Here is a 24388-nt window from a genome sequence, read left to right as displayed (position 1 = left end):
ACTCTGAGAGTTATTTTTTAGCTTTTCTTTTTTTTTTTTAAGTCTCAGTTGTTCAAATTAGAAAGCAAAGAAGTGTTACAACTAATTAAAATATAAACTGGGGAGAGAAAATCACCCAAATCATCAGGAAGTAGAGATGGGGCATGACTGGGCATGTGTTATAGAATCCTTTATGAATGAAATGCTAAATCCTAAAGGGCTGACCTGGCAAAACAACATATAACTTGAGCAGCTGTTGTGGTACACACTTTACTGGGTTCAAAAAGTAGTGGTCAAATGCAGTTTAACTAGGCTGGGGTGAGCAACAGACTTTGTATGGACTTTACATATTGTGTAAACCCCAAATTAAACAAAATCTCTCTTACCCTGGCACAGTATTCACACTGCATCTCTGCATGGAAGTTTCTTCTTCCAAGTCCAACTTGTGACCCCAGCCTGAAAGCAGGAACCAGGATGGTTCAGTATCACTGAGTCTGTCATACCAAAACCAGAAATTGAGATGTCACTGTGGTATAAAACACAAGTTTCTCTGTCACACCCAACCTACATTTTCTCCAGATGAGTTCATCATACTCACTTTCCACTATCCAGAGAGAACAGATAATCTGTTTCCTATAAACACAATAAAGAGTGCTTCAAATGACATGGCACTTTTTCAATTCATCATTTCGGCGATTCAAAATAAGTGTGAAAAGAAAAGATGCTGAAAGCAGCAAGCAGCAGGAGCCCAGGGCTGAAGGCCTCAGGAGGCTGAGTTCCCATTTTTGCTGTTGATGGATTCTCCCATCTCAGACCTGTCACCTGAACCTTCAGCCTGGGTGTATTTACCTGTTACTCCACAGGGTCCTGCAGCCCTGTGTGCTGCACAGCCAGCACAGCAATAAACTGGGTCCTGATCTCATCTCTGCCCTCACTCCCTGCAACTGGAAAAGGAGTGATAAAAAATAATAATAAGCCCAGAATAATTATGTATTGTCTTTATAGTGAAACAGGCCTTGAGCATTGTGAGCTCTCCACTGGGAGAAGTCCCATTTAAAAAAATCTCCCTGGCATAAAAATGAATTGGATCCTGTTACATGAATGGCCTGCATTTACTATTCTTTTCACTTACCTTCTAGTCGTTCATTTTCTGAGCTGACCTGTGCCTCTTCCCCTGTTGTCAGTGGGAACTGGGTGACAAGAACTTGCTGGAAATGGAGTGGTAAATAAATAAACAAAGGCAGAAAAAACCCTGCTGACTTGGTAGATGCACTATTACAACCATGATGTAAAACTATCAAACAACAAGTGCAACTTCTGAATGTCTCATGAGTCACATCACAGACAATAAGGGAGGAAAGTGAAAGAGGATTTTAATCAGTGATTAAGAATTTGGAACAACACTGGATTTTAATATAGGAAATTCAGGGAAAGTCTGGGTTGAATTCTTGTTCTGAACCAGATATTCTCCTTCCTGGAGCCATCAGTCATTGAAACCATTATCTGTAAAAAGGCAGCACTTGGACTATCCCAATAGCAATGACCACTCTACTATAACCAAGAAAATCAGTCAGCTTCTTTGCTCTGGGGTAAGGAAAGTATTTGGACACTTCAGGAATACTCATTTCTCCTCACAAGAGCCCAAAACCTCTAAGTGTGATACCATGGCTACTTGATCATCTGTTTCAATTTTGAAGCTCTTGGGAAAGGTAACAGTTCACAAGTGCTGCACTGGTCTTGCCCCAAGGAGATGGACAAAACAGCAGGGCAGAGGCAGAAACACCACAAGGAACCTAAGGGATGTTTTCTTGGGAAAAGGGGAGATTAATTAAAGGGGAAAATCTGCTGGTCATTAAGTGTCCTGGAGCAACTATTGTGACACTGAAGCAGTGAGCTTCTGTGTGGCTTTAAGACATCTGCCCTAAGGAAACGTTTGCAATTGAAACTGTGTCCTCTTTTTCCCAAGTCTCCGATTCCCATGCCCAGCAGTTGCCTTGCTAAATGAAACGCTTCTTTAGGGAGACTGGCTGGCCCCAGGGATTGGTAATGCAATATAGAGCCTTTCATCTCTCACCCATGAACCCAAGTCAAACAGAGTTTGGTAAATGGCCAATAACCCCTACCACTCCGGGGCTGTTTGGTGACCTGTGCGAAATGAGGAGGGTCATCTCTGTGTCTGTTTACTAGAAGGCAAGTGTCAACTTCACCATAAAAAAGAACACAGTTACTACTCATTATCACCCAATTTAACATTCTGAAGACAAGAGAATGAGCCTGGAAAACTCAGCCATCTTCTGACCCAACGATGGCGGTCCCAGTACATCAGGGCTTGAAGAACATTAATGAGGACAGTTGCATTGTAGCAAACCAGGCTGTGCCTCTCCTGCCAAGAAGAAATCCAAGTCTGAGCTGCTCTCAGCTGCACGTGATTACAGTCCTTCCCAGACCCACATGGAAATCCACAGGATTCAGTCCACTTTTCAGGTGCATCGGGCAGTAAAGCACAAGCATGAAGTTACAGAATGCAGCAGACCTCTGCAAAGCTGCATTTATGGTCTTAAATAGGCACAGGCAAACTTGCATAGCGACCAAGAATCCAGCACTGATAGAGTTAATGTGCTGAGAAGCCCTGCACTGGAAGGCTCTGTTCCCTCACCCATCCTGAATATAGTGTTCTGGTTACCAAAATAGCTGTATTTGGAAGGGTTGAAGGCCAGAAGCTCACTGCAGTACCCACTCTTGCCCTATGCACTGCTCATTCTAAGGTCAGACCTTTAGCATCAGGAATCTGTTAAAAGAAAGAGGAATCGCTTTAAAAGTTGTTGCCACTCTGGGGATTACCCTGGAAGGTCTGAGAGGGTAAAGGAAAGGGCAGGGGCAGATAAACACTTGGCCACATGAAGAATCAGCTGCCCCTAAATTTCAGTACATCTGCATAAACCTCCCAAAACTTCAGCCAGCTTACACTTCCTCACAGTGTTCCCAGTCACCACTCTCATTTTGCAGCCCTCCTTATGCCACAGCCATGCTAACGCTGTCATTGTCAGCAGAGTTACTGTTTAATCCCTCCTATCTTGATTAATTGCATCAAATTGGTATACCTATGTTAATTAAACAGAAGATGGCAGAGGCAGCTTTTACTTCTTGTTCTTTTGTGCAGATCATTTCCCAAGGCTTCACAGGCTGTGGAAAAATAACAATACTGACACACCACACATCATATTTCAGCACAGCTGATAAAGCTATTTTACTCATACAGTGGTCCATGATTCTTTTAGCATATCACAGTATAGGTTTAATTACCATACTGCTGCTGCATGGCAGCTCTTCTCGCTTTTCCTTTTTTTTTTATTTGTATTATTTGCAAGTCATAATCATGTTTTCCTGTCATCCCCGAGCAATGTGCATGCGTGCGTACAGGCAAATGCCAAGCCTGGAAAGGAAATTTGATGCGTGTCCATGAATTAGAGTTTTCAAACTTTGGCTGAAGATTAGTACATGTAAACATAGCTCTGCCCCCTTCATCTTGGATAATTGGTCACAAATGCTACTTGACACTTCTCAAATCAGACACTTTACATACTTCTGAGCATAGCTGAACTTTTTTGGCAGGAATTAATTTGCTTTGCAACTTAGCTGCTCATTCCTGGCCCGATCCCTGCTCCAGTGATTTCAGGGCAATGTTCTGCCAGTGTGAGGAGCACAGAGGCAGGACCGGATCTGTTTGCTAGCACAGACGAGCCCGGCTTTGTTGACTCCCTCAGAAAAACAATTACTGCAGTTAATGTTCTGCCCTTTGCCAGCCTTGATTAACATCGGGATTTTTACCTTCAGGTCCCTCTTTCTATTCCAATTACTGAGCAAGTCACAATGCACCAGGGGATATCTCAATAGAATGGAGAAGGCAATGTAGCATCACCAGAAAATGCAACTTCTGACACACCAAGACCCTCCCACCAAGCTTTATGGGAGATGATTACAGACACCATCCAAGGAGACTTTCTCACTTTTTTTCTGCACTTCCTGCAAACAGTGCATGCTCCAGCAGAGAAGGGAAATCCATTTCTGGAGTAGTGATGGAGTTTGAAGCAGGCACAGAATTTCATGCTATTAAAGAGCCCCCTGTTTGCTCTGACAGTAGAGCACTTTACCCACCGTGCAGCAGTGCTGCGAGAGCTGAGCAGACCATATGCTCACCTACAAGGGCTGCCAGGTCTCTGGGAGCATTACTGTGCCTATTCCAGGAGGGTTTTGGGGCTAGAATACATTCCATAAAGGATTTCACTAGGAATATTGTATGTTATCTGGTGATTTATTTCTGTCCATTCTCTGGACTAAATGGCAGTTTACCAGCATCTCCATGTAGATCTGTGAATAACCAGTGGAAAATCTCACTTGTCTTTTATTCACTGGGATGTTGATAAGCTACAGCATATTAAATATATTTGCCAGTTTGTTCTTCTCAGCTATCAAGTGGGGTATGTGCCAGCATGCCCTCCTCACACTGGCTGCTTCATCCAGAAAATGGAGAGAAAATAATGAAACAATGTCTGTTCTAGAAGAGGGTGACCATTTACATTAGTTATTTTAGGATTATTGCCTTGCTTCCAACTAAAAGTAAATCTGTAAATTAGATTGAGCTCCTACCTGCAGAAGCAAAGGGTGGAACTTTGTGCTGTGCTTAGGGTGTAGACCATGAGAAGAGCAAATCCCTGGTTGTGCACTCGTGTTGCCTTGGTTCTCAGGGTTTCATGCAGCTCTGAGTAGCCAAGACAGAATCAGTCCCCACCATGTTTCTCTGGCCTCTGGTCACTTGTGCCATGACCAAGAGCTGAGCCACAGCCCAGGGCCAGGGAACCAGCTGCATCTCCCTGAGTGCTTGCTCCCCACACTTTCCAATCCCAGTCTTGTGATGGTTCATCCCTAGAAAAGAAGGGGAGCTCATGTTATCAGAAATATTATATATATATATATTTTCACTGTGGAGAAGCAATAATTGCCCCAGAATTGGCCATGGAAAAATTCAAGAAAAGACACTGCATGTTAGTATGTCTTGAGTTTTCATAGATTCGTACCTTAAAATAAACAAATTGAGTTGTATTTTACTTCCTCCTGTTTAACTCTGATATTTGAATCACTGTGAGAGTGGTGGGTATGATATTGGCAACAATTGGCCAAGGTATACAGCACAGCTCTAAAGTCTGAGCTAAGGAGGATGCTTGGTTTCCATTACTATTATCTATCACTATAAATTTAGCTTTCAGGTCCTAGACATTTTAAAATAACATGTCTAGTGTTAGAATAGGAGACTATCAGAAAAAGTGAATTACAGGTTACAGGCTTCCAGTATTTGCAGTAAAAGAACTATTACCGTAATTACACCTGCAGAGTACTCATTTATGTTGTTATTAGAGGAAAGGGATGGTAGAATTAGGATTTATGGAAAGAAAAACATTGCAGAAGGGGAGCTAAGTTGTTTAGGTGGGACAAAGAACTGTGATGGCTCCTGGTCACACTTCTGCTTTCAGCACATGGAGTCACCACATGCATGTGGACCTGCAGTGTCCAGGGATTGGGGTGAAACCACTATAAATCACCAATATCTGGTACAAATGGAAACAAATCTCAGCCCACAGAAAGGCCCAGCCTCACACTCAGCCCCCAGATTGGAGCTGATACCTTTTTACACCATTTGACATCTCCATGGTCTTTGCTGGGTGCAAATGGGAATTGACCAAGTGACTCCATGAGCTGGATTCTTCAGAGACAAAAGTCTTTCCCCATCCTCAAAGATGGTCATACCCAGATTCCTGAACATTTGAAATGAGACTAGAATAAGAAAAAACAAAATTTTTCTTTTCAGGGGACAGGTGAATCTCCATTTTGACTTGTTGTTTTGTGGTCAGGGCTAAGTGGCCATTATGAGTCCATAGGTACTTGCTGGTGTAAATCCACTCCTGGATCACCTCCTGGATGTCATTACTTAAAGTCAGCAAACTCATGCTTCAGTGGCTGAAGATTTACTTGCTTAATGCCTGGTGTCATCAACAAATTCAGGCTGGCAATGACATCCTACTTGTCTAAGCTAATATACAGCCTTGCACTGTCCTTGTTTCCCTTCCCATCCAAACTTATGGCTCAGTGTTAGTGTCTACCAAAAACCAACATTGCAGCTGAAGAGAATGAAGTGATGAATGAATATGAGGTTTGCATGTAGGTAATTAGAAGTCCGGCTGGGTAGATCACATTATTTAATGTATCATCATTATGTTTGTATTTTAAAAGCATTTAAAATATATTGTTTCTTCTATTACTCCATCTCTTCAGCGCTCTGACTCCAGGGATGAATCATGCTGTGTGTTTTGGTAGGGATTTGTTTTCTAAAATATGATGAAACCATGTGGATCTTAAATCATTGCTGTAATAAGTTAGTAAGTTGTCCCTACTTGAGGAAACTGTTGTGTCAGGAGTAAAAGTCCTTGTTTGGCTGTGCTGCAAAAAGCAGGATAATATTTAATTATGACAGTTGAAACTCATCTCCAAGTGCAGACAATATTGATTTGTTCTAATATAGAAAAGGTGGAATTAAAAAGCTAGTTTATTTAGAAATATACTTATTCCTAAAAATGTCTGTTCAGCTCATTTTTAAATTTGATTTCTTATCCCGGGTGAATTACACTGCATTTCTGAATCTCAAGAACTGCCTGTGCCTGATAACAGCTGATCGAAGTACCAGCATAATTCAGTTGTTTTGATTGTAAGATTTTTGTTTGCTGCTTTATTGGACAATGGTGTTTGCAAAAGGAAGGTTAAGAGGACCAGAGCCAGAATTACAGCTCACAGCTGGTGCATGAGACTTACTGTTAGGACAGGACCACGGTCTATAAGGTCAGTGGCAAATGCTACCAGCTAGCAGGAAAGATCAATGCCTGGTTCTGAAAAAAACAACAGCAAGGAAAATCTGTGCCAGTGTCCCAGCATGACAAATGAATTGGGCAAATTGAAGATAATCATGATCATTTAATATTCCACAGCTTTACAACTTGATACTCTGTGGACAAAAGATCAGAAGTCTGCTGAACCCAAAGTTCTGAATCATTGGGTCAATATGCTTCTCATGTCTTCAACGTTTAGTTTAATTTAGGAGGAAACAGTTTTAAGCTAAGATAAGATCTGAGACAAAATTGACGTGGACTCACAACATGGCCTAACATAACAATTTAATCTATCCTCTGCTTCCCCTGAAAGAAGGCTTAATAACTGTGGTATGATTTCACCTGCTGCTTCTAACATTTGCTCATTCTTTTTCCTGAGCAAATTTGGATTATCAGATGGTGAGCAGCTTTGTTCATGGTAGACAAACTTGAATTCATTTAGGATTAATAACAATAGGTTCAATCTTGGATTCAATGGCAGTTCTTAATGAATGGAGTCTTTGGAAGACAAATGTTTGTTTGTGTTAAAAGAGGAATAATTAATTCTCCATTTTTCTGGGTATGAGGTGATTATAGTACATATCACAAAATGTTTTCCCTGTGTTTCCAGCCCTGGGTATAAGAACCGCAGGAATGTTCCCCAGGCCCCAGCATTGCAGATATGAGCCATTTTGACCTTGTCATTTCAAAATCTGAAGTTTTGCAATGAATTGTTTGGTGTGAGGAAAAAAAAAATGTATCTCTTACTCACAGAACTCTCAGGTCCTCCTGGTGATCTGATGCAGGGCAGTGAGGAGAGAGGAAGGTCCGCAATCCATCAGCAGCGGTGGGTCAACACAGGGTCACTCAGATGAAGGAATCAAGGCTTCCTTGATCCAAGGCTGGATCTGGATTTTGGCCCCATCCTCACCATTGTCTTAGACATGGACATCTTCCAAATTCCTGTGGGAAATCCCACGTTCTTCACCACTGACCCTATCTCTTGGGAAGCAGCCGGAGCGCACGCGACCAGCGTGCCCGGCTCGGAGAGGCTGTGCTGCCCAACACCCGGTACCCGCTGACCTCAGGAGAAATTAACAGGCTCAGCAAATGTACCCTGCAGGCAATTTTACCCTGGAAAAACATCGCCCACATTGCTAGAGTTTAGGACAACAAATTAGAGCTTTTAATATGCACTGGCCGCTTTTTTTTTTTTCCCCCCATCCCCACACCATCACCATCCCCCCCTCCCAGCCCAGTAACATCCAGTTGCTTAATTCCATTTGAAATCACCCGGGTTAGGCACCTAAATAATCTTGTCCTTCATGCCTGTCAACATCTTGAGGCACCTAACCACCTTTAGAGATGTGGTGTGAAAGCTTGTGAACGATGCAATCGAGGAGGGAAACAAAAGACAAGTATCCCTATTTGCTGCCCAAGAATCCACAAAGAATGCTGCTTCAGCTCTGCTCTGATTTCTAATTAGATTATGAGTGATGTAGGACTCTGAAGCCAAGCTGGAGTTTGTGCTAGCACTTTGCATGTATGAATGACAAAGGGACACCACTTTCATATTGATTTAAGCAAGCCAGTGGAAGAATGTTTAAACATCAAGTGCTTGATGTCCCAGTTTGCCAGAGCACCTGGAAATATCAAATTAATTCCAGGTGTTCTGCCATTAAGACAGGCTTGCTGCTTTTACGGCCACACATACAAAATGTGGCTCCCAGTTCCACAAATAAAAACGGAATGGTTTCTGCTCCTAATGCCTCGATAACTCCGACATATTGCAAGTTCTGGAAAGAATTTTAATCTACACAGTTTTTTTTTTTAAATGGGGAGGGGAGCGAGGGGGGAAAGATTTTAAATATGCTGCATACAATTTGTGATGGTCATCTCTAAAATGCAGCTCCATTATCCTTTTCCATTTGGAATGAATGAGGCTAATTAATTTCAGGCCATACTTGATGAGGTCAGCACCATACGAAGGGTGCGTGCTAGACATTGCTAATCTCTTTCAGCTGAGAGTGATGAATTAAAGATGAAGCATTCCTTTGCAGGCCTAATTTAGAATGTATATCAAAAACCTACAGCAAATAATACTATACCCTACAACAAAGGAAAACTTGTTCTCTCAGGCTCCCATGTAGGGTTGATTTTAAAGGCATTTTCATTTCGCTTTGGAATTCCAGCTGTGGATGGGTGAAACAGTTCAGAAAATTCAAGCTTTCTCTCTTTCTATTGCTTTTATGGACAAAAGTAGGCAGGGGGGCTAAGGGGAGAGAGAAACTGGTCCGTGTTTGATCCTGTATATCCTGTGATTCTGACTGTACGCTCGGCATTTAGGAAACCAGGTACCTGTGACGTGACACCCCCCGCAGCCCACACTCACATTTTCCTGCTGGGCTGTTTTAAGTCTGAGGGGAAAGCAGTCAAGAGTCCCTTTTGGTTCAGCATCATCCCAAGAATGTTTTGTTGGACGTTGCAGGCTGGAAGCAGGATGGGTCCAGCAGTTCTGCTGGGTCACCCAGCCAGGACAGGAGCTTCCAAGCTCTCACAGAGCTGTAATTCTCCCTAGGGATAAACACCTCCCTATGCAGAAAGGTCCCATCACATCTAGAAGTGCAGACAGCAGAACTGAATGGAACAAATCACTGCGAAAGCAACCAGGTCTGGGAGCAGGACAAATTGCTACACAGCTCCCAAATTGGCTGGAGTTGAGGCTCAGCCAAGCTTTGCCACCTTTTCCTCAAGGCAAAGCCACCCACAAAGTCCATAGGGGTTTTCCCCACAGTGAGGGACTGCAGGATTTGGCCCTGTGGGCAGCAAGAAGCTGAATTGTCATTATGGTAAAACAGGGATTTAGGAAATCTTAACACAGCCTCAGAAGGAGACTGCAAACAATAGACCACCGTCTTCCCCACCACTTCTCTGCTCAATACCTGGCAGTTTCTTGGAATTCTTGACAGGTTGCTGCAGCGAGTCGAAGTTCCCAACTGGTGGCCATAAGCGGCTGCCGTCTTTGTATCCCAGTAGTCCTCATTAGAACAAAGCTGCTTCGAATTAAATCCAATCTACATGCCGAATCAATCTTTCAACCCTTTGATTGCTTCTGAAAATATTTATACTTCTTAATAATGCACATTTTGTCCCAAAGCCTGTGATTAAACCCAGACAAGGTCCGGAGAAGCCTGAAGTATATGTGGAAGGGGTTATTTTGGACAGGAAAAGAAAGATAAAGACACAGGTTTTTCCTATTGTGAAACCATTAGAGTGTATAAATCTAGCAATTGCAGTTGTATAAGCATCAGAGTGGGGTTGTAATAAATACAGATTGGAGTATTATAGTAACCAAATGGAGTTTATGGATTATGTTCACTAGTTCATATTTCTCAGCTACTACAACCTAACTAGCTTCATGCTGCACTCACCTCTGTTAATATTCCCTATTAATATTCTCTTTACGTGTTTGAGGGGGGGAAAAAAAGTTAGGATTCAACTGCTGCTCTGTGTAAAACAAATATGTTTAAAGAATCATGCCCTCCAAAGAAAAAAAATAAACATGGGGATGCTGCAAAGCGACTGCGTTCGAAGGGCACAGGCTGTGGCTGGCTGAAATCGGCCCCATTCTGCTGAAAGTTAATAACTTCCATCTGAGTGGAATCTGGTCCTAGTGCAGGGCATTCACTGCATAAAAATTGGGGTGTAAAGATGAAGAAAATAACTTCTGCTACCCCTTATCCTGGTAAATTTTTTGGGTGGTAAATAATAAGCTTTGGCTGGAGATGAGAAACGCACAAAGGCTTTGAAACTGTGCTGTGTGGTAAGCAGTGTATTATTCCCTTCTCAAAAAGCAGCATGCAGCACAGGTGAGATATGTGGAGATGAAGGGAAGGATGCATTCCTTGGCTAAAAAGTAACCCAGATAGGGCCAGATCTTCCAGAGTGGGGACCTGCCATCGATTAAAAAGGTGGTGGTGGTGGCTGGGGACGCAGATCAGATAAAGGCTCTGTACCTGTCTCCCTCCCTAAACACAAATGACTGCCCTTGTCTCTAATAAAAGGGAAAAACTGACGTTGGAAAACACGCCATGATAAATCTCCTTGGATAAAGTATGCAGTGCCTGGGTGGGAGGGAAAGAAATCCTAGAAAGTAAAAGTATGTAATGCTTATTTAATATCATTGTCTTCAGCAGCATCAGATGGTAAATGCAGGTAATATTCTTCAGGAGTGGGCTGGTAAATGCTTGTGGTAGTTTTGTTTGTGACAGTTTCCTTTTTCATAAAGGAGAGAAAGAAATAATTCTCAGTTAAAATATTATTCATTGACTCTTTCATCACATAGTTAATTACATTAAGCTGTAATTTCCTAAATATGTTGGGGGGTGGTATTATTATTATACATATATCCTGAGTCATGATGGATGTTTTGCATCAATGTATTTGGATGCTCAGTCCTTAAGGTAGAGAGAAGGGGGTGGGGGGTGTTGATCAGCACCATAAATAAGGAGAGAGCAGAGATTGAAAAAAACCCTCATAAATAGGGATGGAACCAAAATCTAATGGCATTTTGGATCAGGCCCCCAGCAGAACTCTGTATTATATAACCAGCATTTTCTGACTATCTTCTATTGTTTGACAACCCAGGTTTCACACTGAACTTGGAGTTAAATTCTGAACAGAAGGTTTTTGTATAGAAACTTTAAATCATATCCCTTCGTGAACACACACACACCATCGAGGATATTGTCTTATTAAAGAGTTTAAGCCTAAAGGTGTATGCCTACTTTTAAAAGAAATTTTCTGATTGTAGATAACTGCTCAATTTGATTTAGTGTCCAATGATAGTGATGGGGTTGATAACTGAGCATTCATCGGTAATTCATCTTGTGCTAGTAGAAATTTACAGCAAAGCAGTGCTTTCCCAACACTGACAAGTCCTATTAATCTTCTTCAGACACATTTCAATAGGTGTCTCCATCTGTGCCCAACATCTAAACACTCTGGCATCACTGGGGACTTGGAGACACCTTCATTTCAGGTTACACTAGTGAAAATGTGATACTAGATTGTACTCTATTTTTAACCTAATTCTCTCTTTTCATTCAATTAGCCTTTCTTGCCTGCATTTTTCTACTCATGTGTAACATCCTTTTCCCAGGAATAGCTTAAAAATGAGATTTAGTTACTTAAAGAGACAGAATCTGCCAGGGCAAGAGCAACCAAGAGCTTAGTAGAGAAAAGCAGAATAACAAAGCTCAGGGACACGGTGTGGAGACCGAATTGCCAGTCACCAAACGCATCCTGAGCAGCACGCCCACAACATTCCCCTCCTGATGCACCTCTTGCAGGCACCACTGAGTTAGGACAGCTCTGAAACTAAACACCCCAAAACTGAAAACAACTGCAGGATGTTTGGGTGTTGAAATCCCCAACACCTCTGTCTGCTCGTGCTGCACGGGGATCCCCACCATCCATCCACACTTGGCTTTACATATACAACTAATGCACGAACAAACACAGAGCAGTCAAATTACAGCAATAACATTTATGGCTGGATTATGTTCCAACTTCCTCACTTATTATTAAAAGCGAGTAAATTGTGAAGCACATGGAAGAGGTAGGGTGCAAATGCAGGCGAATTTCCACTCTGAACCAAATGTTGTTTTTTCACTTTCAAAGCTGCGATGAGTTTGCGAGCAGACGCAGCACAGCTTTAAAGCTTACTCATTCAAAAATGTGTGTTTGGGTTCCTTTTTTTTTTTTTTTTTTTTTTTTTCTCCCCTCCTTGCTCCATTTACGTTTGCCTTTCAAAGAGGAGCAGATGCACACCATTTGGGTTTGGGTGGCTCCTACTTGCTCTGAACTTTCTTCTGAAAAGAGCAAACCGTGAGCCGTGCGTCTGCTCCGCGCCTCAGAGGCAGTTTCAAACTTTGTTTCTGGCTTTATGAAGTTCTCTCGTGAGTCGTATTATAGATCTAAATGACCTTATTGTAGGTGGCAAGTTTAAATGTGCCATATTAATAACTTGTTATCCAAGACAAATTAAGTCCTTATGTGTCAAAAGCACTCTGTTCTGGATTACCTACAAGACAAGTATTTATTGAATAAACGTTGGATCCAATTTCATTTTAATGTGACTGACTGTATGCTGCAGCCCCTTAGAACGAGATAAAAACACTCAAACCTACAACTGTGTTGCAACATTACACCTAACTTGTCTATTTCTATTATTGTCTTTTTAACACGGGATCTCAAAAGTGTTTGGGGGGTTTAAGGATTTATTATTATTATTGTTGTTATTATTTTTTCTGCAGAGCAAGGAGAGAGATAGAAAAAAAAGACTGGCATTCAGCCTAAAGAGAAATCATTGAAACAAATTAATCCTATGCCGTTTAAATTGACATGGTAATCCATCATCAGCAAAGGGAAACTCTGAAAGCAATCTAGAATCTGCAGTGTTCTTTCACTGGCCCTCAGGCACAAAGACAGATAGTAAAAGAGGAAAGGGGGAAAAAAATCATAAAAGTTAGCAGCACCTTAGCATAGGGAAGGGCTAGAGAAAGCAGCTTTCACTTTTTTTTGCTTCCAAGCACCCAGCTCAGAAAGCAGCTCTGATTAACCTTCAGTCACTGCCTGCTAACGTTTACTTGTGTGTCAGATCATCTTCAGCTGCTGGGATGGGAGTTATTTCAAATAGTGCAGAGCCCCCGTCCTGTATAAACTCCACCATTGAAAACTCTGCCTAACATCAACTTGGGCATTTCTGCTTACAGAGGGCCTTTTATTAGCCTAAACTTGATCATTCCAAATGGACAATAAATTCTATCTGCACAGTCCTGGAGAAAAGAGCTGTACTATCCTTGGGAGTTTAACAGCCAGGATTTTCATAGAGCTAGCATGAAAAATACTGGGGGGGTTTATTTGGGTTTGCGCTCCGGGTATTTTTTTTTGTCTATCCCCTGCTTTCTCAGTGGGGCTATCCACCACAATATATGTTTCCCAAGAGATTTTTTTCAAGCTAGTTTTAAATATCTAAAATGATGAGACTTTGTGCACCTTTAAAATTTTATTAGACTTATGGTCAGAAGAAAACATAAACCTCTTGGGCCTTGAAAGCCCATTGCAATACAGCCATTATCCCTATAATGTCAACAGAGCCACAAAATTCTCTAGAAATAAACCTTTTAAGAACAGCTTTCCCTGCTTCGTGTTTTCTTTTAAGGTCAGTGGTGCATCACTTTTTTGGAAAATGTTTCGCCTCTCTGGCCAGGTTTAGCAATGTGAAATAGAATGTATATTACTAAATGAATAGGTTTAATTTTAGACACTGAAAAAATAAATAGAAGAAGAGAGCCAGGGCAGGAATAATACCTTTCAGTTAGAAACAGACATAGTAGAAAGAAAAAGTCAGAACTTTAGTGCCAGGGGCAAAGGGGTGAAAGGCTGGCTAATATGAACCATATCCAACATCTGCCCTATTTTAATTTAGCAGGGATAAAGTTTCTTCTTTTTTATTATTAAGAAAACTTTATGTGGCAGAGAAACCCATGAGCTATGTTATCAAAACTGTTTTATTGTCACACTGAAACTTAGAACTATTAAGAATTGGTGGGGCAAAGAGATAAAAACTCCCCTTCTCTCTCCTTTTATACTCTGTGACAAGCCTGGGCTCAGGTCCTGCTGACTGGGATGTCCTTTTCATGTCTTTATAAAGTACTGCACTTGGGGCTGTAATATAAAGGGGAGGTTAATTGTTCAGGATGGGTCCAAATGATTGATTCTCCATGTTAAAAAAAAAAAAAAAAATTAAATGAAAAATCTGAATATTAAAAACAAAATCCTGTCTCGGTGGTCGCCCTCGGAGGTGAGCGATGGTTGTGGTGCACAACAAGTGTAAAGAAGGGCTGGACTGGGGACCTGTGTGAGAAACAGCCCAAATTTCCAGGCTGGAACATGATCTCATTCCATCTAAAAGTTTTCCACCTCGATAGTGCAAATTCCACTATAAAATAACAAAGTATACCAAACCACATGTGAGTAGCTGTAGGAGCAAGAGAGCAAATTGGTTTCTGACAAAAGAAGGATGAATACCTTTGGATAATCTAAAGTTAAAATTTGATTGAAAGCATAACATTCCTCTAAGCATCAATATGCTTAGGATCCAAAATATGGTTATTTTATTACCAGTTAATACTTAGATCAAAGCAAAACACTGTAGCTGGAAGGGACGTTCTCTCTGGAAATAAAGTTCCATGTAATTATTTCCTATTAAAAACTAAAACTGGTCTTAGATTCAAAAATTTGGGCTTCCTTACATGTGATATAATGCAAGCTTGTCAAGAAGGAGCAGATGTACCATTTTTCACTGTTTGCTGGTATCTCCTTGCTTTAAAGTTTTCGGTTTAGCTTTAACCCTTTGAATGTGAAAGATCCTCATCCAATTTACCTCGATCAGACCAGGGGGACTGTTTTGGATCATACTGATTCATTTCTTATGACAAGAAATTAGGATTTGATATAATCTAACATCATTTTAAATAAAGCCTGCAAATGTAAGGAGGTGAAATCTAAAGAAAATGATATGGCGATGGCTAGGCAGCTGAAAGTTAAATATTAAATTGTAAACAAGGGCTTTACTCTTGGGCAAAACAGCTCATCTTAATTCAATTCAAGACATGGAGTTTAAAATATGCACTCAAAATACTTCCAAGAAAGCTGCAACCTTTCAGAGGAGAGAGATAAGAACGTATTTTAATTATGAGGTTATAAATATGCGATAAATTTAAATTTTTTTACCAACTCCTAATGTGCCACGTAACATTGTTCAGATGCAGTTATACATTTATCTGTCTGTCTCTATTCCTGTCCAGGGTTTTTGCTTTTATTTTATTCTTTCTCCTTTTTTTTTTTTCCTCCTGATAGCTCAATCTCTATTTATGGCATCGCTGAGGCAGGCCCTGGGAAAATAAAAAAAAAAAAAAAGAATCTATCCTTCTGTATTTATAAACCACCACAGAATAAATAGGGAATGGTTCCTTTTTACAACTGAAGGGCTGGTATTATAAGTAGCAATATGAAATATTTAGACACATTATTGCAAGCTTCCCGGCTGTTTCTGATTCTGCTAATTATTTTTGATCTGTCAGTCAGAAATAAATAAATAAATAAATAAAACTTTAAAGAGTTCATTAGGACTGCAGAAAGCAAGAAGAGTCAGATATAAGGCAGCAATTATAATTTGGTTTTAACATGTTTTTTTCATTTTTTGCTGACTCCTCAGCTACATTGTTTAGTAGAAGGATGGCTACAATATACTTCTACACTAAAGCCTGTTAAATAGGGAAGAAGCTGAGACATTCAGCTGGGATATTGTTTGCTAGCTCAATTAGTATCCCAAGAATTTGAAAGTACAATAAATGTATCTGAAGATCATATCTAAACATACTTACCAAAAAGTACCCACCTCTCTCAGCAGTTCACATATTTCTGCCTTCTAACTGGGAGGAAAAAAAAAAAAGAAAAAAAAAAAAAAAGAAAAAAAAAAGGCAGTTCGATGTGTAGGTTAAGATTGGCGTGTGGCAAGGTTTGTGTGAGATACAAAGAAATCTGTATTTCACTCAACAATTTCATTGCTTAAACATATAGTTTAGAAGCCTCTTTTCCTTAAACATGTGGTTCAATAACATTTTCTTCAAAGGAACAACTCAGTGTGTTAAAAGATTTAAGAACAAAGAATGTGCTGCAAAATGCAAATTCCTCCAGTGTTATAGTGTGTATGCAATTATGTATGTAGGCAGATAGATATAATTTGAGTTATTAACTTTCAACATCAATGATGTACCCTGAATCAATACAATGTAACTACCTATTAAAATATAAACCAGGTGTGTTCCCAGGCAAATACAGTCTGAGAAGCTTTTCTAGATATTTTTTTTTTTCTTTAAAGATTACAGCTCTACTGTGGACAAGAAGCTCAAGAGATTGGTGCTGGTCCTAAAGATGGAGATTGCTTTGCTTTTTGCTGATGGTTCTAGAATGTTTCATTTCCTCCACGTTTGAAGGGAAAAAAAAATAATTTAAAAAATAATAAACAATAATGAAATGGTGTAAAGGGGATGAATTGCCTCCCCAAACATCCGTACATTCACGCACCTCCGGATGCATGGGAAGGAGAAAAATTCCCCTATTTCCATATTTCCTTTGGCTGAAGGGAGGGAATGAAGGGAGCAGAAATCATTTTAAGCCTTGCCCTCCCGTCGGATCGACCCCTCTTGCAAATCCCTTTCTCCTGGCCGCCCTCCCTCGCTCCCCCGAGCACACAGCCCGGCGCAGTTAACCTTGGAGCGGCGCCGGGGAGGGAAGGGTTAATGAAACCCAGCTCTTTACGACCTCCAGGGTCAGACTCTTCCTATCTGCAATCTAAGGAATTAGGTAAGGAGGTTATAAGATTATAGTGAAAGGAGTTATAGGCCCTCGTAGCCTCACACCTGAACATATTGGGCTAATCCACTGGGATTCTTAAAAATCGCTTCAGCTATGGAAAACTGTTAATTAGGCTGGGTCTGTCCCGAGGTTTCCTGTTGCATTTGTGATCCAGCCGGGCTGCCTGCGCTCCATGGGCTCTCATGGAACGCTCTCAGTGCGCCTGTACTTTGTCCCTTCTCCACAAATGAAATCAGCATCAGCCCTCTCATTTCGGGGTAAAAAAAAAAACCAAAAAAACAACAAAAAACAACAACAAAAAATAAAGCTGGGGGAAAATTCAGCCCGAGAGATGAACAAAAGTCAACCCCCTCCGGTCCCTGAGCCCTGGGTGCCCGGCAGGCTATTTGCAGCTGTTTCTAACTTCAGTGTTTGTTTACAGTAGCAAAATTAGCACTTGGAGGAGAAGTGAAAAGCTGTTTTCACATCAGTTTTACTCCTCGGTTCCTAGCTTGGGATGTCTTTCCTCCCTCCCAGCAATCAGCATCATTTAAAGTGCGGTTCAAACTTTCTCTCGCTGCTCTGACTTAGCTCTCTGCAGTCGCATCCTATTTTCTGCTAAAGACAAATACGCGGAGAGAAGAGAGCATGTGAACACGGGCCAACCATCACGGATTCGAGGCAAAATAATAATAATAATAATCCCTAGCATCCCCACAGAACGTATTTTAACGTGGCATGGCAAAGCCCTGTCCTACTCCCAGCTTTCTGCCCTTTGGCACTCAGATATTTGCTTGTCTCCAGCAAAGTTTTCTTTAATCCGCCGAGACACCCCAGGGCTGTACCTGAGCCACGGCTAAATTGCTCTCTTCGACCGATAAAATCCTGCAGCAGCAACTCCCCAACTTCAATACTTAAAGCAAGGGCTGATTTTAGTCATTTTGTCATTTGCAAAAATGCTGCATTATTTTATTTTTTATTTTTTTTTTAATTTTTTTTTATGCCACTTGTGGTCACCCTCGAATGGCAGTAATCTGTAGATTACATATTACGAGCCTTGTCATTACGTGGATAAAACGAGGTGGTTAAACGCTAAAATCCATTTTACTCACCACATTTGCTTGTGGGGAGGGAGGGGGGCGGGAAGGAGAGGGGAGAACAAACTTGTAGGAGAAGGATTTAAACCCCTCGGATGGGAGCTGGATGTGCTGTCAGAGCCCTCTCTGCCTGGTGGCTACACGGGCTGGGCACCCCTCAACTTCACCTCCAAGGCAGGCGCCCGCTTACTCCAGCCCTCTCCCTCGCTTCTGAGCCTTTTGTCCCCATTTTCGTGGTATCTCAGCTTTGCTCCACAGAGGCGACTTTTCTCTGCCTCTCCTGGATTTGCTCTGTAGCATTTCTAGGCTCCTACTCTCCAGCTCTCCCCCCGTTTGCCTCTTTCATCTGTGTCCCTGATCCCTCTCCAGCTGATGTGATTCTTTAGAAATGTGGGTCTTATCCCGTCCCTACCTTTGCCGGCTCTGATTAGATATTATTTTTTCATTGGCTCTGCTACAATGGGTTCCTCCCTTTAATCTCTCGGTATATTTTCCCCCTCCCGGTATAACCAAATCCATGAAATTCACAGCCTCTCTCTTTGACACGACTGGTTCGTCTAATCACTCCATATCGATTTCCCTAACTCTTTTCATCCAGCTGAAGACACATTTTAAAACACTCCAAGCCAGAGTGTGCTCTTTGCTTTATACACACTAATAAAATGATTTACCCTTCTCTCTCTGCTCTCCTCACAGGAGAAAATCGTTCAAGTCGCGGCTATTTGTGTGTGATCAGTAAATATTTAGTGTGGCGACATCCTCAGCTCCTCTCCTGATCAATACGCAACCCAACAGGAGGTGGACTATTGTCCGGGTAGTGACTTGCTGAGATCTCCTTTAGATGAATTCTTTGCCCCCCATACTGTCTGTTATGATTTATCCTCGAAGGTGACCAATAAAGAAAAACTGAGTCTTTAAAAACGTCTGTTTCTAACCTGTTTACCGTGCCATTAAAGCACCTAAGCAAGGAATGGCTTATTCATCCCCGTCTCGCACATCCCTGGGATGGGCTGGCACACGCAGAGCGCTGCTGGAAAATGGGGCTCAAGGCGGGCAGCACCCCCGAAAGCCCCGAGCCCTCCAGGCAAAGCCTGTCCTCTCTCTGCGCTGCTAAAGGGCGATTCCCCTCTCGCACCCTGCAGCACCTCCGGCCACAGGGCTCGCTCCCCCGGCTCAGCCTCCGCCGCTGGGAACGGCGTGGCCAGGGATGGAGGGTGCCCCAGCAACTTCCAGCCCTCCTCCCTCCTCCTCCCCATCGCATCCCGCCGCTCTGCCCGTCCCTGTCCCAGCAGCAGGCTCAGGCAGGGCTGGGGGCTCAGGGCTTTTTTGTTTGTTTGTCTGGTTTTTTTATGTTTGGGGTGCTTTTTTTTGAACGACATGGCAAATCTGCAGTGAAGGAAATAATAATAATAATAATAATAATGGAAATGGAGAAGAGCTTAAAGCCCGTTTCCTGTGGTTAACCATAAAGAGAGCTTTCCCAGAGTGATAAAATGGGCAGCAAGAGAAGTTGGCGTGTGTGTATGTTTTATCCTGATGTGCTATTTCACCCCTGGGAAAGCCAATGCCTCCCCTTGCAATTAGCCCAGGAGTGTGCTGTGCCCGGCGAGAGGTCCGAGACAGCAGTGCTGCTGTGTGGGTGCCTCCACACAATGGCTACACGGTGATATCTGCATCGTCTGTGTGTGCTCACTCACTCACACCATGTCCTGCAGCCCACAGAGGTGCCCAGATATTTATTTTATTCCCGTGCGTGTGCGTTTGCACCTCAGCTCTAGGTCGAAGGCGTTTATCTCTGCAAATGGACATTGCCTGCACAGGCGCTTCATAAATCCAGGGCTGTGTATTACAGATGTGCGACTGTTATTCAAATGTAAAACCAGCTACATCCACCTGTTAACTTTGTTTAGAAACCACTTTCACTAATGGCTTTTCGCTAACTTATTCAGCCCGTTACTGGAGTATAGGAGGCAATGGAGGGGAAAAATCCATATGAAACCCTGCTCACAGCCTCTCTTCGAGAGGACACTTTCCACACCTTGCCTAGACAGGGCTCCTATAGAGCGCTTATCTCTCGAATATATCTTTATACTAATGCATACTTAATTGGTCTGTCTTGACTGTCCATATAAAACAATTTAATTAGGGTGCTTTCTGCTTTGGAAAGAAAGAAAAAAAAAATCTGCCCAGCATTTATTGTATTTAGCACCAATACAGGCAGAAAATGTTGCACAAGTTTTTGGTTGAAAGAGCACCTATGTGTCCATTGAAGGGCGTTGATCCGAAAAGACAGAGAGGACAAGTAAAATCGATTTGAAGCAACCCTCTCTGTCCCTTTCACACCATTCAGACACTCCATTCCTTCTAAGACAAAGACCCAGCGCCTTGGGAATGCTGGCAAAGGAGGGGGGGGGGGGAGAAAAAGGAGGAAAAAAGGAAAAAAGAGGAAAAAAAAGGAAAAAAGCTTCAATCCCCCCAAGCAAAAGGGAGAGCTCTGAAATTCCTTCATATTGCTGTTATTTACCCCCGAAGATATGTTCAACTCCAGGATTTTCTTCAATTCGAGGTCTAACACTGCTGCTGCGAGGAATGTCCCTGGAAGGGGAGGAGGTAATTATGGCTATTAGTGCTGCGAGCCCAGCCGCAACCTTGGTCACTCGCAGGCTTTTAGGGTTAAAATAGCCCTCACCTCTGACCCCTGAGGAGCAAAGTTGTAGCTATTGCCACAAGTTGGGCCAAAGTTTTCAAATCCAGGGTTGGGCAGCACCGGAGGGGGCAAACTTCTCCCTGGAATTATTTTTGGTTGGGATTTAAATCATCTTTAGTCTATTTAATTGCCTTTCCCTCCTCCTTTGGCCAAACAATCCCTTTCGGAGAGGTGGGGGGGATTTCAAAATGCCATGCTCTCGCTACCTTTCCCACTGCTCTTTCCATTTAGGTTTAATTTGGCAGATTGTTTTCAAGCATGAAAATGGTTATCATCAAACTGAATTACTGGGTCAGCCTTTCATCCAGAGATCTCAAGAATAAAAAGGGGGGCGGGGTGGGGGGGTCGGTCAGGGGGCTCCCCCCTTTAGGCTTTCCCCGCCATGACCCGTCCAGCTTTACAAAAATAGGAACATTTGGGGAAAAATGAAGAAAGGACAAAAAAGCTTGGATTTGTCTCCTGTGCTTTCTGCACACCTTCACGATCCTCCTCTGCAAGGGGGGATTTTGGAAGGAGGGCCGGGGGGGTGCTCAGACTGAGGAGGGGAGGGAGCCCACAGATGTAAGTACCCCTCTGGCAATAATAAAAATTCATTCAAGTGGGCTATGTCTCCATCTTCCATGTACTGATTAGACTTAACAAGAGTGGAAACTTGTGTAGACCATATTTATGGTATTAACAAGCAGTTAAAAGATTTATCCTTCTTCTGATCAATATTGTTCGTGGCCGGTCCTTCCTCCCCACCCCCGGGCCCTCCCCGAAGGCTGCAATGACAATCGCCTTCATACTTTTTCATCACCGATCGAGGTGGCAAAACCCTTTTGTAATTTTCATTAGCCCAGTAAACATGCAATTAACATGCAGCACTGTGGTTAACTTAATTCCTGTTTTAAGGCAAGGACAAGCAAGAAATGGAAGAGCGTTTGTTCCATTTGTCAAGTATGACACACTCCCTACCCTAACAGTTTCTTAAAATAAAAGCTCGGCTCCCCACCACCACGACCACCACCCCTCTTTCCAGAAACCCCCCACACTGATACACACACATACACAAAAAGGAGCAGGAATCCATTAGTTGGAGAGTATTCTCCTGCCAAATGCGGTATAATGTATTCCAAATTTTCCCAAGCCCTCACTGTACCGGGGTCCCGTTCCCCCCACTCCCCCCCTCCCATCCTGGGGAAGGGGGCTGACTCGCTGATATTTTTCGTGGGTGAAAGATTCAGCCTTTTCCTAACCGTATTTTTTTTTTTTTTTTTTTTTTAATAAAATAAAACTAAACGTGCTTCCCATGACTAAAAGTTGCCATGTTTGTGAAGGGGGTGGGGAAAAATGTCTCCAAGGGTTTCAATTAGCAACAAATGATTATTGCAACGGATTTTTGGTAATGAAAAAATGTGGAGTACCTCTTTCGAGCTGGGATCTCAGGGGCAGTGAGAGAGAGAGAGGGGGGGAGAGGCAGAGAAGGAGAGAGAGAGAAAGAGATTGCTGATTAGCTCGGATTCTTTCCCAACTTGCTTTAGCGTGTGCTTGCGTTCCCTGCCGACCCTACACAGGACACTATATATTTTTTCCCCTTCGGTGCATGTGTTGATAGTCCAGCCTGTAGTTGTTTGCGGTTGGCTTTTTTTTTTCCTTTTCGTTTTTTTTTTTTTATCTGCCGGGGAGGGGGGAGGTGGGAAAGGGGGGAGGGGGGGCTGAAATCAGTCGCATCCATCCTACCCCCACAGTCATTAACTTAGGAGATTTCCCTCTCTTATTTTTTTTTTTTTCTCCCCAATTGGAAGGGTGGGTTGTGAATATTTTTCCTTTTTTTTTTTCCTTTTTTTTTTTCTTTTTCTTTCTATTTTTTTTTTTTTTTTAAGTCTCGCCTTTCCAGCTCCAAACAAGGTGTAGCGAGACGCTCTTCCTTCTAAGGAATGAAATGAGACAAGGATCACTCAAAGACATCTCCTACCTTGGGCTTGGGGATTTTTTCTTAAAGGCAAGGCGCACATTCCTAAGCAGCTGTGTACAAAGCCCCCCCTGAAATCTTGTCTGTGTAAAGTTAGAGTGTGTTCAGGGTGTGTTTTTTTTTTCCTCTCTCTCCCAGGGCTGATCGCTAATAATACATCGAAAGCACTTCCCTTTAGGTTGTGGGAAATCTATTCCCTTCACCTTGCTTCCTTTTTTTCCCCCCCTGAAGGCTGTAACTTTACTTTTTTTTTTTTTTTTTCGCTCTCTCTCTTTTTTTTTTTTTTTTTTTAATCAGTTTGCACAATCGCTTAGATAAACACCAAGAAGGAGACTTCTCTTTAATTACCCAACGCACATCTTTCTGGGGGGCAAACAGCGGTCTGATTTTTTTTTTTTTTTTATTTGTTTGTTTCACCTGCCAAACTAAAGGAGAGGTAGAAAAAGGAAGATGCAAGCGATTTGGGACCTTGAACAAGGCAAATATGGTTTTGGTATGTTTACTTATAGTTTTTTTTCTTCTTCTTTGACACTTTTTTCGGGCAATGTGTTGTGATTCTTGTGTTTCTCTTTTAAGGAAAACAAAAAATCCAAAAAAGCAAATGTTAGCTAACGTGCGTCTTAAACGATCGTTTCTAAGGTTACGTGGGTTGCTCTAAGGAGGGGAAGAGGGGAGGGGGGCAGACCCAAGTATGTGTAATTGCAGCACCATCAGTTAGCACGTCCTTTAGCTAAATAAAGCAAAGCAGCAAACAAACAAACAAGCGAACAAACCCAAGGAGCGGACCCGGCTTGCAGGTCCGAGGCAAAGCGCCTCCAAGTCATTTCCCCAGGAGCAGCGGCCGGAGCCGGGGCTGCTCGGGGGCAGCGCGGACAGACCTGCTCCGGAGGGTGGGAGGGCAGGACCAGGCTCTTAACTTAAGTGATAGGTATTAAACTGCCCGGGATCGCGTCCCCGTGTGCAGCCGGCAGCGGGGATTTTTTTTTTTTTTTTTTGGGGGGGGGGGGAGGAAGGGGAAAAAAAAAAAAAAAAAAAAAAAAAAAAAGTCGGTGGTGAAGGTAGAGCGCCGAGATCCCCTCTCCCCCTCCGGTCCCTTCCCTGGCTAAGCAAGTACAATGGAAAGAAGCTGGAATATACTCACCATCCGAAGGTGTGGTTGGCAGTTCGGCTGAGGCTTTAAGGCAATTATTTATCCTTTTTTTTTTTTTTTTTTTAAAATATTATTGCAAAAGACGTAGATCTGACTTTAAGCAGCTGAAGTGTTTTGCTCTGACAACAGCAAGCGAGGCTTGGATCCTCGTTAAAAAAAAAA

At 42.4% G+C, this 24388-nt stretch overlaps 1 protein-coding gene and 1 long non-coding RNA gene across 5 annotated transcripts in view; one reads left to right on the top strand and one right to left on the bottom strand.

The window, feature by feature from the left end:
* Nucleotides 1-231: 231 nt before the first annotated feature.
* The window catches only part of LOC111934016 (uncharacterized), a 25676-nt gene continuing 1519 nt past the window's right edge, over nucleotides 232-24388 (bottom strand). The window contains exons 2-8 of one of the 2 annotated variants that reach the window (XR_015275596.1): nucleotides 24218-24372; nucleotides 15693-15853; nucleotides 9836-11168; nucleotides 7666-7856; nucleotides 5659-5808; nucleotides 4627-4902; nucleotides 3320-3412 (exon numbers count right to left, since the gene is read on the bottom strand). This is a non-coding gene — a long non-coding RNA (uncharacterized LOC111934016). Of the gene's footprint in view, nucleotides 3163-3319; nucleotides 3413-4626; nucleotides 4903-5658; nucleotides 5809-7665; nucleotides 7857-9835; nucleotides 11169-15692; nucleotides 15854-16359; nucleotides 16394-24217; nucleotides 24373-24388 lie in introns of those variants that run through there. The other variant, XR_015275595.1, reaches the window with a different exon arrangement.
* Nucleotides 22540-24388, top strand: part of NR2F2 (nuclear receptor subfamily 2 group F member 2) — a 14282-nt gene continuing 12433 nt past the window's right edge. The window contains exons 1-3 of one of the 3 annotated variants that reach the window (XM_086848329.1): nucleotides 22550-22740; nucleotides 22988-23106; nucleotides 23508-23569. In XM_086848329.1, the coding sequence (XP_086704455.1) occupies nucleotides 23527-23569 (43 nt within the window). In that variant the 5' untranslated portion in view covers nucleotides 22550-22740; nucleotides 22988-23106; nucleotides 23508-23526. The other 2 variants (XM_086848331.1, XM_086848330.1) reach the window with 2 other exon arrangements.

Source organism: Cyanistes caeruleus, chromosome 13 (assembly GCF_971803275.1).
Source record: "Cyanistes caeruleus chromosome 13, bCyaCae1.hap1.1, whole genome shotgun sequence".
NCBI classification, from domain to species: domain Eukaryota; kingdom Metazoa; phylum Chordata; class Aves; order Passeriformes; family Paridae; genus Cyanistes; species Cyanistes caeruleus.
This window is presented reverse-complemented; position numbering and strand designations above follow the sequence as displayed.